We start from the raw sequence: 14057 nt of genomic DNA, 5'->3' as shown, positions 1-14057 counted from the left end.
TGTCTGCAACCTGCTCCTCAGTTCTGCAATGTTGTAAAACAATTTCTCCATTGCTTACCAATTCCCTGATGTAATAAAACCTTGTGTCAATGTGTTTCGTTCTCTTATGAAACACTGAATTCTTAGATAATGTAATAGCTGAGCTATTGTCACAAAAAATCACCGTTCCTTTTGCCTGCTCTTGGCCTAAGCTCCTTAACATCCTTCTCATCCAAACTGCTTGACATGCTGCTACTTTAGCTGCCACATATTCTGCCTCTGCTATAGACAATGCTATAATAGGTTGTTTCTTAGAAGCCCATGAAATTGCTCCTGAACCCATGTGAAAAACATAACCGGATATGTTTTTCCTATCATCTACACTTCCAGCCTAATCACTATCAGTGTATCTAATTAAATCTGAACATTTTGAAGTAGTATATAAAATGTCAAACCTGTTTGTACCTTTAACATACCTCAGAATCCTTTTTGCTGCCTGCCAATGTGCTTCTTTTGGCATCTCCATGAATCTAGAAATTAAACTAACAGCAAACATTATATCTGGCTTAGTTGCAGTCAAATACATGAGGCTGCCAACTATGCTCTTGTACAAACTAGGATCAAAATCCTTGCTGTTGTCCTCTTTGCTGAGTTTTAATCTCATCACTGTGGGAGTGATTGCTGCCTTGCTGTCCTGCATATTAAATCTGCCCAACACTTCATTTACATATTTTTCCTGTGAGATAAAAATTCCATTTTCATTTTGTTCTACTTCTATTCCTAAGAAGTATCTCAGCAAACCCATGTCAGTGATTTCAAATTCCTCCTTCATGAGTGATTTGAAATTTTCAATAAGATAAACATCATTGCCTGTGAAATTAACATCATCAACATACAACACAACAATTAGTAATTTACCATTATTTTCTTTGATGTAGAGGGTTGGTTCTCCCTTACATTTTTCAAATCCCTTTTCCAGTAGATAGGAATCTATCCTACTGTACCACGCTCTTGGCGCTTGCTTCAGCCCATAAAGAGTTTTCTTCAATCTGCACACTTTGTGCTCTTGGCCTTTATTTTCATAGCCTAGAGGTTGTTCAATGTAAACCTCTTCCATTAACACTTCATTTAGGAATGCTGACTTCACGTCCATTTGGTAAACTTTCCACTTGTTTTGTGCTGCTATGGACAACACTGCTCTCACGGTTTCCATTCTAGCAACCGGTGCGAAAGTTTCCTCATAGTCTCTCCCATACTGCTGCTTATATCCTTTGACAACCAACCTTGCCTTGTGTCTTTCTATTTTGCCTTCAGCATTACTCTTGGTCTTGTAAACCCATTTAACTCCAATGACTTCTTTACCTTTTGGTAATTCAACCAAATCCCATGTCTTGTTTTTTTCTATGGCATTGATCTCCTCATCCATAGCTTCTATCCATTTCTTATCCTTAATTGCATCTTCGAAATGAATAGGGTCATCAACATGACAATATAAAGCAAACAAAGAGTTCATACCTTCATCATAAATGTCACTTAAATTTTTGAACTTCTTACCTCTTTCATTTGGTGTACAAGTGCTTGAAGAAGCACTTGAATTTCCTCCTTGTGGTGTGCTTGGAGAAGAACTTTCATTTCTCCTCAAGGGTGTCCCTTGCTGTCCTTGTGTTGGTGCTGCTGTTTGGGGATGTATTTCAGCCATCTCCTCATCATCTTCATCATGAGACAAACAGTTTTTAACATTCACTGTTTTCTCTATGCTTCCATCCCAAGCTTCCTCCTCAATGAACTGAATATCTCTACTCACAAAAAACTTCTTGGTAGATGGGATATACAACCTGTAAGCTTTGGATTCTTCACTGTATCCAATGAAAATACATTTCTCCCCTTTGCTGTCCAACTTCTTCCTTCGCCGATCTGGAATGTGTGCATAAGCCACACATCCAAAATCTTTCATGTGGGTGACTCCTCGCTTTCTCCCACTCCATGCTTCTTCCGGCACTTTGTTCATCACTGCTTTTGTAGGACACCTATTCAAAATGTATACTGCACAGTGTACATCTTCAGCCCAATAATCATTTGGCAAATGCTTTGCCTTTAACATACTCCTCGTCATATCCATGATTGTCCTATTTTTCCTTTCAGCAACTCCATTTTGCTGCGGGGTGTACCTAGCTGTAAATTGCTTATGAATACCATTTTCTCTACAAAAACGTAGAAATTATTTGGAGATATACTCACCTCCTCTGTCAGTTCTTAGGACTTTGATATGCAGCCTGCTTTGGTTTTCCACAAGTGCCTTGAAATTCCGAAATTTTTCAAACACTTCACTTTTGTTCTTAAGGAAGTAAACCCAAGTTTTTCTAGTAAAATCATTAATGAATGTTAGAAAATATTGGCTGCCTGCTAATGATGAGGTTTGCATCGGTCCACATAAATCTGAGTGGACAATTTCTAATAGTGCTTTTGCCCTTATGCTTTTCCCTGATGGAAAACTTTCTCTATGTTGTTTCCCCAAGATAAAATCTTCACAAAGATTGTTTGGTTTCTCTATCAATGGTAATCCTCTTATCATTCATTTTCTACTCAACAAGTTAAGACCTCAAAAGTTGAGATGTCCAAATCTCAAGTGCCACAACCAATTTTCATCCTTTGGTACGCTTTGGAAAGCCTCTTATGTCATTGCTGCTATTACTTCTTTATTTTTCAAATCTGCCTTTATTCTGAGAGGGAACATCCTGTTCCTTGTCATTTTCACTTTAGCAATACATCGTTCGCTGGGTGCTCTATCCATGATGGTGCATACATCATTCACAAAGAAAACATTGTACTCCTTTTGAACAAGTTGTGTAATACTTAAGAGCTTACACTTCATTCTAGGAACATAATAGACATCTGTTATGGTTTTCTTTTCACCTTTCTTTGTAAATATTTTAACTTCTCATTTTCCCATAACAGAAATTTTACTATTAGTCCCAAGTGTGACTTGTGACTTCACATTTTGATCTAAAGCAGAAAACAGGACTATGTTTCCTGTCATATGGTTACTACAACCGGAATCTAGAAACCATTTATCTTCACTGTTTGTTTCAACCATATTACAAGCTAAAAGCACATTATCTTGGGTGATATTTTCTCTAGTGATATTTGCACTAGATCTATTACTCATATCATGCTGCTTCTTCCTACATTCATTTGCATAATGTCCATATTTTTTACAATAATAACATTGGACATTGAATTTTCATACCTTTGTCCTTGAGCATGATGTTGTCCACTTTGTTGGCTGCTACCTTGGCCTTGGTTCTGATTTGGATTGCTGTCACTTCCTTGAGCATTTGCTGGATTGTTTCTTCCACCTCTGTTTTGGCTTCTATCTCTTCCTCTCTTGTTTCCTCTGCCTTGACCTCTTCCTCTTCCAAAAGAAATTTGGGTCTTGAAGGCTTGCTCTAGAGATGAGTTTTCATTTCTACTCAACCTCTGCTCATGTGTTATCAGTGATGCATGAAGTTCATCAACTGAAAAGTTTGTGAGATCCTTTGTCTCTTGTATGGTGGTGACAATCACATCGAACTTTGACGGTAGGACCCTCAATAGTTTCTCCACAATCATCATTTCTTCAAGAATTTCTCCATGAGTCCTTATTTGTGTGACTAGACCAATCACATGTGTGAAGAATGAGTTAATATTGTCTGACTCCTTCATGCACAGATTCTCAAAATCTCTCCTCAGCAACTGTAGTTTTGCTGTCTTCATTTTCTCCATGCCTTGATAGGTTGCCTTGAGAGTTTGCCATGCTTCTTTGGATGTCTTGGCTGCTGCTATCCTTGGAAACACACTCTCATGCACTGCTTGATACAAAAATACGAGGGCTTTTGAATCCTTCTTCCTATTGCTCTTCAACAGATCTTTCTCTGTCTGTGTCAAGCTATTAAACTCTTCTTCATCTGCTGGCTCTTCAAATCCATATTCAACAAGTTCCCATAAATCTTGTGAGGCAAAAAGGGCTCTCATGGTTATTGCCCAATAGTCATAGTTTTTCTCATTAAACTGTGGGAGCTGAGTATTAAAAATACACATGCTAGTGCTGATGTTGGTGCTTGCCATTCTTGTACTCTAAACTATGCTTTAAATATTTGACTGTGTGTTTAAAAATAACTGAGAAATACCTTGGATTATTTTGCCTGAGACTTCACTCTGCTGGAGAAGCTGTTGCAACAAAAATCCTTCCTTCAGCTTCTTTGACTCCTTCAAAGAGCCTAGACAATCTCTGATACCACTGTTGGAGATTTTCTGATAAATTCCAAAACAAAAATAATTGAACAGAGAACAATGCTCTGTTTTCTCCACACGACCTTAGCACAGGGAAGCTATAACTGATTTCTGATAATAGAGTATTACACACACACCCACAAAAGCTTTGTATTCATTAAAAATAAAACTGTTGTTACAAAAATCCAAGAACATTTCAACAAAAAAAATTACTCTGTCTCCTCCTGAGATTTTACACTGCTGTCTGTAAAAACATTTACATTCACTGCTGTAAAAAACAAAACCTTACATTTACTGTTGTAAAAAAAATAATTTCTTTTACATGTGCTGTTGTCCATTACATTTCGTTTCTTCAACAAAAACTATCTTCATACCGCTGCATTTTTCATATTCACACTGATGTGTGTAAAATTACATACATTTGCTGATGTAAAATCTCTTACATTCACTTGCCCTGTTGCATGCCGCGTATTGCATTAGGCATTACATATTCCAACAACAAAATTAACTCTGCACTGCTATGCATAAAAAACATTTTTATCATTCGCTGCGAGTTTCACTTACCTTGTTCTCTCCACACACTCACCAAAAACAATTTTTTTTTTTTTTACATATATCGTATTACATTGCATATATTTTTTTTAACAATAAAAAAACATGTCCATACCTTTCTTTTAATCATGCCATACTTCCGTGGATAAAAAAATTAAAATTAAAATCTTTTACCTACAATCTACGACCATAATAAATTTATTAAATTACTTTCGTGACAAGCCCGCGGTCAAACGAAACTTTTTACTCCACCCAAGGTTCATGGATCAATGGCGGAGACCTGTACAGTAACTTGGTTTCAATCGAATGGTGGACAGCTTTCATTTTAATCGGACGGATATCGCTTGCCCAAATCAAACGAACAATACGTCCCGATGAAAAGCTGTTTTGCAAAAAGTACTGTGGACACGCGTCAAATTTTGATTGTATCGGGGCGTCTGAGAGAATATCAATGCCTCAGCAAAAGTGGTCCGATGGGAGACTGGTGGTTTTCAGAAATTAAATGCGGCAGGTGAAATTATTATTTCAACATTTCATAGCCCTAAATATATGTGCGATGTGTAAACAGTGTATGGAGGAAGTCAATTTTTTTGTTGCCCATTTACAGTAGGAGTGTGGGAAGGTGTCTGGGATTTATTTAACATCATATATGGGACTCACAATTTTTAGAAAAATGTTTATTATCTTGGTTCAAGTCACAAAGAGAATTTAGGGTTTTTTAAATATTTTTTTGGGTCAATATGGAGATGCTGGAACTCACATTTATTTGAACAGAAAGAGGTTAATGTTAGAGCTGCCATTAAAAAGGCATCAGCATAATTCGCAGAAATTGGCCGGGGAAAGAAGCACACAAAAAAGAGGCAGATAGCGTATAAGGATATTTAGAAAGATCTTCAGGTTTCTTTAATGGGGCATGCAAACAAAAGGATTGTGGATGTGGAGCTAGTTTAGTGATTGAGCCAGGAAGATTTTACCACTTTGGTGGGAGGGAGACAGCGGCACAAACAGTGGGGCCAAAATTATTGCTTTTTGGGAGATTTTGTCATGTTGTAGATAGCTATCTCCGACAGTGCATATTTGTGGAGATGCAAAAAACATCATAAATTGAGTTAATCGGAGCCCTCTTTTCAGCCCACCCATCTTATCTAACTAGATAAACAGTATTAGGAACTTAACAGACTCCTTTCAGAACATTTCATTTAGGCACATTTACAAAGAGCAAAACCAGACAGCATACCTCCTATCCAAAAGGTGCATCAGAAAGGACTCTGGACTCTAATGCTGAGAGCATTTACTTCTCTTATATCTCGGGTTTTTTAATGTTATTTCGAAAAAGTTTTGTAAAGTTCGGTTAAAAAACTGTAATATAACTCTGTTAGTATTAAAAAACTATATACTATGGAAAATCATATCTCAAGATAATTGTAGTAAATTTTGTCTGCCAAAATATGTAATATTTTGTTTTGAACAGATGACAAGAGGAATATATAAAGCTTTATCTATGATCTTACTAGAGAAACAAAGAGAAACAAAATGTAAAAACATGTGGAGACAGAATCATGACATATGTAATAAAAAGACTATTTTTTCTGCTTAAAAAATGATGAAGAATTAAAAAACTCTGCAGAGATTTTTATTAAACTTACATGGGATTTTTGCGACTAATCAGCCGTAAACGAGAGGACGCGGCATATTTCTTGCCTGATCAATTTGTCTTCCCAAATATTTAAGAAGATCATGCATCTGTATACAATTTTCACTATCCACCTCCACTAGACGCTTTTCCAGTAGAATCTGAAACGAAATACCTTTCCGTCCTGATCTTTTCCAAGTATCTGTGTTTTGACCCACAAAATAACAGGCAATGTCCAAAAAGGTCTGTTGTTCCTCTGGTCCCAACCTGTGGTAAATAACTTTAAGCTTTTCCTCTATCTTTTTTGCTTGAAGACTATCACATAGGTCTTCCCAATAAGATCTGTCATCATTTCCACGAAGTAATGCCCCCAACACTCTCAATAATAAAGGCAATCCGTCGCATACTCCTAAAAAGTAAGCAACCAGGTATTCATATCCTTGAAGTGGAGCTGCCTTGTGGAAGGCATGGAAGCAAAAAAGCTTATGGGAACAGGCTATATTAAGGCCATTTAAGGGATAAATCTCTTCAACTTGTGAGCGCTCAAGAACTTCTCGGTCCCTAGATGTAATCAATATTAAACTTTTGGAGTGGAGCACTTCTTGAATTTGCAGAAGATTCTTCCTCTCCTCAACATTATCTACTCCATCTAAAACTACTAATGAGGGATTGTTGCGAATCATGTCTACTAAGAGATTAGACGCGTCCGGCAATCTTTTAACTGCATCAACGCTGTTTGGTGACGGATCCAAACCACTCAAGCACTTAAAAAGCTCTCTAAACAAAGAATCTGGAAGTTTTATAAGTCCATTTCGACTCACAGGGTAAAAGCAGGACTTACGGTAAGCTGGACTCTCTGTACGGAAGAATTCCTTTACTAGCGTTGTCTTTCCAACACCACCCAACCCCACTATCCCCACGACCGGAGCTTTTTCATTCTGCCGCTGCTGCGACCATACTTTTACTTTTTTACGAAACACTTCTACCTTCTCATCCAAACCGACCTCATATTTGGGCACATAGAAGGGAGATTTATTCACTTTTTCTAACACAGACTGGACAATCTTCTCGATTAGCTCCGCCTCGTAGCTGGTTATTCACAAGAAAGTAAATAGAACAAGTGAGAAACGTCCATTTACATCTATGTAGCATACTGAAAAGGGAAATTGAGTTCTCACCCATTGAACGCTTCCAGCTCGAAACCGCTTATTTGGGAAACTCTTGAAAGAGCATCTGTCCATTTTCCAATAGTGTTATCGTCGTGTAGCCACTGCCCATTATGCTTCATATTTTGAAGTTTCCAGAACGCTTCGGCAAACGGTGGCTTCTGTGGGTTATTGTCTGCTTGGTTTCTGGTCTGCTCAGTTTCCCGAGTCTGGCTTCCCTTCCACCGAAGATGACCAGGTTTCACATTTTTAAAAAAGACGGGGATGATGATAGCCCCCGACTCCACCATCAGCACAAGCTCATTAAGACACCACTTTGAATCGGCGTAGTTCTCACTGAAAATGGCCAGATGGACAGAGGCGGTTTTAATAATGGCTTTTATCTGATAAGCTAAATCGTCTCCCACTTGCATCTCTTCCTTGTCCAGAAAGACACGGATACCACGTGAACGAAGGTTAGAGTAGAGATGACCGGCGAAGGTGTTCTTCGTATCGCAGCCGCGATGATTTAGAAACACGCCGTATTGATAATTGCTTGTGTTGATGGCAGTAGAGGCGGTGGATGCCATTGCCGAATAAGCGATCGATAGCTTTCAATGATTGATGTAAATTACAAACGAGTTTCTGAAACTTTAGAACAAACTATTATGCAAGAAAAGTGACTAGTTGCTGGTGCAGAGTTATGTATAGACAATACCTTCTATATACTGCCAATCAAATTACCCCCAGAGTGCTTTCCGTGCGTTTAACAGCGTTTGATCTTTTTAACGCATAAATAATAAATATGATTGATTCTACGCGACAATTATCTTTAGAGCCTGCGTGGCCCCAACCACGTGCAGTGTCGGATCCAAGCGCATATACCATCACGGAAAGATTTTCTGAGCGAATGGGCCCCAGCAGCTGAATTGATCAGAGCCACGCGCAGTTTTTTTCCACGATAAAAAGGTCCACGCGCATATAGCCATCATATTTTGTGTTTGAAGAGGAGTGTTTTCTGTGTAACAACTATGTTCAGAGTCTGCGTGGGCCCAACCACGTGAAGTATCGGATCCACGCACATATAACGATGACGGAAGATTCTCTGAGTGGCTTGGCCCTACCAAGTAAATTAAGGCAATTCTTATTTCCACCTCTATAGCAAAGTATTCACGGCAACTCCTATTTTCATCTCTATAGCAAAGTTAATGCTGTCTGACATGCAAGGGGAATAGGAGTTGCCTTGCATTTATATTTCCCTCAAAATTGACTTTAGCATGTTAATGCAAGGCAACTCCTATTCCCCTTACATGTCAGACAGCATTATGGCCAACACTGAAGATTACGTCTGAATGCATCTGCCCCACACATGCAGCAGGTACAGGCACATATTAATATAAGGTGCTTGAAGAGTGGGTGTTTCTATCTTCATAGTCTACGTGGGCCCGACCACGTGAAGTATCGGATCCACGCACATATAACGATCGCGGAAAGATTCTCTCAGTGGCTCGGGATTCTCTGAGTTGCTCGGCCCCACTACGTGAATTAATCAGGTGCAGGCACATATTAATATAAGGTGCTTGAAGAGTGGGTGCAGGCCCATATTAATATAAGGTGCTCGAAGAGTGGGGTAGGCCTGGGATTTCAAATTCTCTTTGCTTGTCAAATGAAAATTTGATGACAGTTTTACAATTTTCATGCCTTTCATTTTAAGTTTTATCTAAATTTATGAGTGTAAATTTTTCTGTATGGAAATTCTCTTTGCAACTACTCTTATATCTCAACTTTCATTAATCTCTTTCTAAAAAAATTCATTTTGGCATTTTTTTAATAAATTTTTTATTAATATACATTTGTTAATAAAACACATTTTTATAATCATTAATCATTAAAAAGTTAAATGAATTTCCAAATGAAATGAACAACACTTCAAATTTGAATGTTGCTCACCACACCTTCCAAGGAATCCTAGAACACTCAATATTTTTTAGGTTTTTACAATTGGAAATTACAATTTCAAGAAATCCCTACCCAATTTAAAGCAAAATTAACAAAAATAAATAAATAAATAAAATATGACTAGGAAAAAAAGAAAAGCTCTTACTACTCCTTTAAACTGCTAAATTAACCTACTTAAAAAATCATGAATAAATAAAAAATCAACATCAAACTTTTTATATTAAATCTCATCGCATCACAGTAAAATAAATATATTTTGTGTATATAATCGTTTAATAACGAACTCGAAAAGGGGCATCTAAAAAAAGCTTCTGTCAAGTTTATAATTGTTTAATAACGAACTCAGAAAGGGGCATGGAAAAAAAAAAGCTTGAGTTTATTTTATTCACCCTATTTTATGAGAAATATAAAAACATGTTCACAACAAAATTAACTTAACCTTTGAAATTTAAATGACCATTTATTTTTAGATTTTATTTTATTTGCCCTTATTTTATAATAAATATAAGTTAACATTCAAAATTGAAATGACCATTTATCTAAACATTTATTCAGGGAATAGTGTGTCTCTTTTATATTTGTATTATACACTTTTGCATTGTACATTTATTTAGGGAACCATTTATTTCAGCGGACGATGATAAACAAATATAAGAAGTTTTGTTCTTCTTAGATTCAAGATCCAAGGTTAAGAACAAGAACCATAAGTTTAACCACATTACAACATAAAGCAACTTTAAAGTTTAGAAGAGAGTGTGGTTCAAATGAGTTAGATAATTTATATTATGAATGGTGCAGAATCCAGATAATGTTGAAATAAAACACCATAATAAAGACATGAGAAAAACTATTGAATTTATAACTTAAAAATTCAAGAAAGCTATTGTACCAGTGACAATCACTTTGAGATTGGAAGCATTGATTCCTTGAGTAATTTCTTAAGTAGTGGAGGCCGATTCAAACTAATCTTTCCGTTACTGAAGTCCCATCATTGAATTAAACCCTACGGTGAAAAACAACAAATCCTTTGTGAAAATATGATTTTATTAAGAAATTGCAGCTATAATATGATCTCTGTATATATCAATCTCAAATTCGCATCAACGCCCTCCCAACTACCAAAAAAAATATGGTCATGAAATATATGGTCTGCCAGAACCCAGATGAAAGATACACCAAATGAATGAATTGCTACATGCTTGGCATGGACGAAATTCACAAAACAACAATCTTTACTTTCACAACAAAGTCTCCTCTTCTTTAATATTCCAAGTTTACTGAAATGGATGGTCGCTCACTCTACCCACACTCTTTAAACTTCCTCTGCAAACACTAACGAATTTCTATATATAAAAAATCCAGAACACAACACCTTTTCTACCTTTTCTTTGCCAGCCAGTTGGCCTTGTATCCATTTAGACTTTCACAAAATTTAATGTAAAGAAACACTAATTTACTTTGGGGGCTAAATACCCTGCTAATATCTCAGTTAAGAGCACATAAAATCATTAAATCTATAGCGTATAACTGTAGTTTTTAGTACCAAGGTCCAATCTCACCATTTTCGAAGACTTTTCCTATCATATTATCAAACTGCGGATTCAGAATTTGGAAATGGGAACTTAGCAAGGTCACGCTTGGAAGGTAGGCTAGAAAATAAATTATTAGCAGAATGATATTCTATATGTTCTATGGTGATATTTAATTAATTAGTACCTATTACGCGCTTCAAGTAGGTACCAGAAATTATGATGGATTGAATTTAAATTTGAACTTCAGTTTGACAGGTTATCCATCTATGAGCCCCGTCAAACTTGACCTTGAAATAAATTTATTACCGGCCAAATACGTTCTGAAACATGAAATACGTCCCGTAAGACGTCAAATTCCAGGCCTGACTAGGTGTTTCTATCTTCATAGTCTACGTGGGCCCGATCACGTGAAGTATCAGATCTACGCACATATAACGATTGCGGAAATATTCTCTCAGTGGCTCGGCCCCACCACGTGAATTAGTTAGGTCGAAAAGCTTCTCTGAGTCGCTCGGCCCACCATGTGAATTAATTAGGTGAACGTGCATATACCATCACAGAAAGATTATGTCTTAGTGCATCCGCCCCACACATGCAGCAGGTATAGATCCATATAACATAATATGAGGTGCTTGAAGAGTGGGTGTTTTTTACGCGACAACTATCTTCAGAGTCTACGTGGGCCCAACCACGTGAAGTATCAGATCCACACACATATAACGATCGTGGAAAGATTCTTTGAGTGGCTCAACCCCACCATGTGAATTAGTCAGGTGAACGCGCATATACCATCACGGAAAGATTATGTCTTAGTGCATCCGCCCCACACATGTAGCAGGTATAGACCCATATAGCATAATCTAAGGTGCTTGAAGAGTGGGTGTTTTTTACGCGACAACTATCTTCAGAGTCTATGTGGGCCCAACCACGTGCAGTATCGGGTCCATGCGCATATACCGTCATGGAAAGATTATATGTGAGTGCATGGCACAACCACCCGAATTGAGCAGGTCCACGACAGAATAAAAAAGTCGAAGATTGGATTTAATCACAAAAGAAGTTATTGTAGGAGGGTCAAATGTCTACCAAGCTGTAAATTTCGACAAATAGCAAAAATTTGTTGGAATCCAATAATTGTTTTTTCAAAAAATTTGATACTAGGAGTGTTTGAATCATATTTTTATGGTGGAAATGGATTAGGCACCATCAAAAATTTATTGGGCACTCAAAATCTTGAAACTTGACATAGATTTCCTAAAATTTCTCCTAGATTTCATAAAAGCTCCTTAGTAAGTGAGGTCAAATATTTGGAAAATGTTGACATCAACTTTTGACATAATTAAAAAAAAAAAACTTTTGTTTGGCGAATAGAAGATGGGATCAAAATAGACTTAAGCAATGATCAGTGGATACGAGTTGATGGCCTTAAAGAATCTCCTTGAATCTGGTAGTGGCATTAAAGTATGGAGACATTTCTTCACTTTCTAATGCAATTGATCCCAAATCTAATGAGATGTCTCAAAGACCTTGGAAATTGGCTAATAGTCTGGGTCTCTCAGGGAATTCACTAATAAACACAATTTTTCTTTTCACTCGCAAAGAATGGAATTAGACTGAACAGAAACCAGGACCAAATCATGTGGAAAATGAACAAAGAGTGCAAGGTGGTGATGACGAAACTAGCTTATGAAGTGATGATGACACAAGAAGTAGGGGTAAACCCTTTTCAGTTCTATAAAGTTGTATAGATGTAATATTCCCTTTTCTTGATATGGTCAAAATGGACGGAATCTACCCATCGTATTTACCATTGTATTTGTCATTGAGATGGTCTGAATTTAAACAGGAGCGCAAAAAATTATAGATATAACCATAAACAAAAAGGTGCAGCAGAAATAAAACTTCATTTCATTAATATCAAATAACTAAAATATGCTTACATACAGAATGGAAATAAACTAGCTCGGGCAATGGTAGCTTATCTATGAGAAGAGATGTAGCGGCTACATGTCTCTAAACTGTGTTACAATGAGGCTTGAAGGCCTATTTATTATTGAGAAACAATGAAAAATCCCAAAAAATCCAAAAACCTAACCCTAGGAGTTGAAACGTCAAACTATGGGCCTTGTTGGGGTAAATTGGTACATCAACTACCCGGGGTCGTACCTTTGACATACGATCTTCGTTTGATGCACACGTTACCTCGTCAAAAATATCTATCTAAGGACTACAACTGCTCAAAAAAAATATTGAAATAAAAACACAACTTTTCCAACTGAGATTTTCCAAAAAAAATCATTTACGGCCTCAAAACAACTTTGGAAGTTCAAGACCCGAAACACTGCCAAAAATAGTAAATTATGCTACAATTAAGGAAACTGAAAAAATGAAAGAAACAATGGTGTATATCCAAGTGGAAAAGACGGGTGGCCACCAATATCCACCTAGATCATTCCTCCCCCCTTAAGAATCAATAGTCCCCATTGCGTTGAGCTCCTTACTGAGATGAGGAAACTTTTGTTGAACTTGGTCCCTAGTGAGCCACTTGCCATGGTGAAGGAGTTGACCTACTTTGACAACTCGATATAGTTGATCACTTGTTGTTGGGTGTTCTTGATCTGTGTCTCCATGATCCGATCAATAGTGGCTTGTTCCATGTAGTTTGGGTTTAAATCTGTTGGTGTGATTTGTTCTGCAATGTCGGATGTGTCCAACAATGGTGGAAAGTAGGGTTGAAGGCAATCCACATTGAACAATGGGTGCAGACCAAGGAATAGTGGAATACTGAGCTCAAAGGAATTGTCCCCTACTACCTTGGTGATGGTGTATGACCCATATTGGAGTGGGCAAAGCTTGCGGTGGGGCGCAATGAGGCACTCTTTCTGCAAATGTAACAAAGCTTTGTCATCCACCTAGAACTTGTGTGGCACCCAATGCTGATCATGTCATTGCTTGTACTTAGCATTGGCTTTGTCCAATATATCATGG

General features: G+C 37.3%; 1 protein-coding gene across 1 annotated transcript; it reads right to left on the bottom strand.

Annotated features, from left to right (window-relative positions):
- Window positions 1–6367: 6367 nt before the first annotated feature.
- On the bottom strand, window positions 6368–8302 carry LOC149212419 (TMV resistance protein N-like). The gene is made up of 2 exons (XM_089391839.1): window positions 7612–8302; window positions 6368–7522 (listed from the first exon to the last, which is right to left on the bottom strand). Exons 1-2 carry the CDS (start codon window positions 8166–8168, stop codon window positions 6466–6468), a joined length of 1614 nt encoding a protein of 537 aa, XP_089247965.1. The 5' UTR covers window positions 8169–8302; the 3' UTR covers window positions 6368–6465.
- Window positions 8303–14057: the final 5755 nt, after the last annotated feature.

This window comes from Pinus tabuliformis, chromosome 1_1, assembly GCF_031772625.1.
Source record: "Pinus tabuliformis cultivar Carrire ecotype Pingquan chromosome 1_1, CPIR1, whole genome shotgun sequence".
NCBI lineage: Eukaryota > Viridiplantae > Streptophyta > Pinopsida > Pinales > Pinaceae > Pinus > Pinus tabuliformis.
Note: the sequence above shows the minus strand (reverse complement) of the source record. Positions and strands in the feature narration are given on the sequence as shown.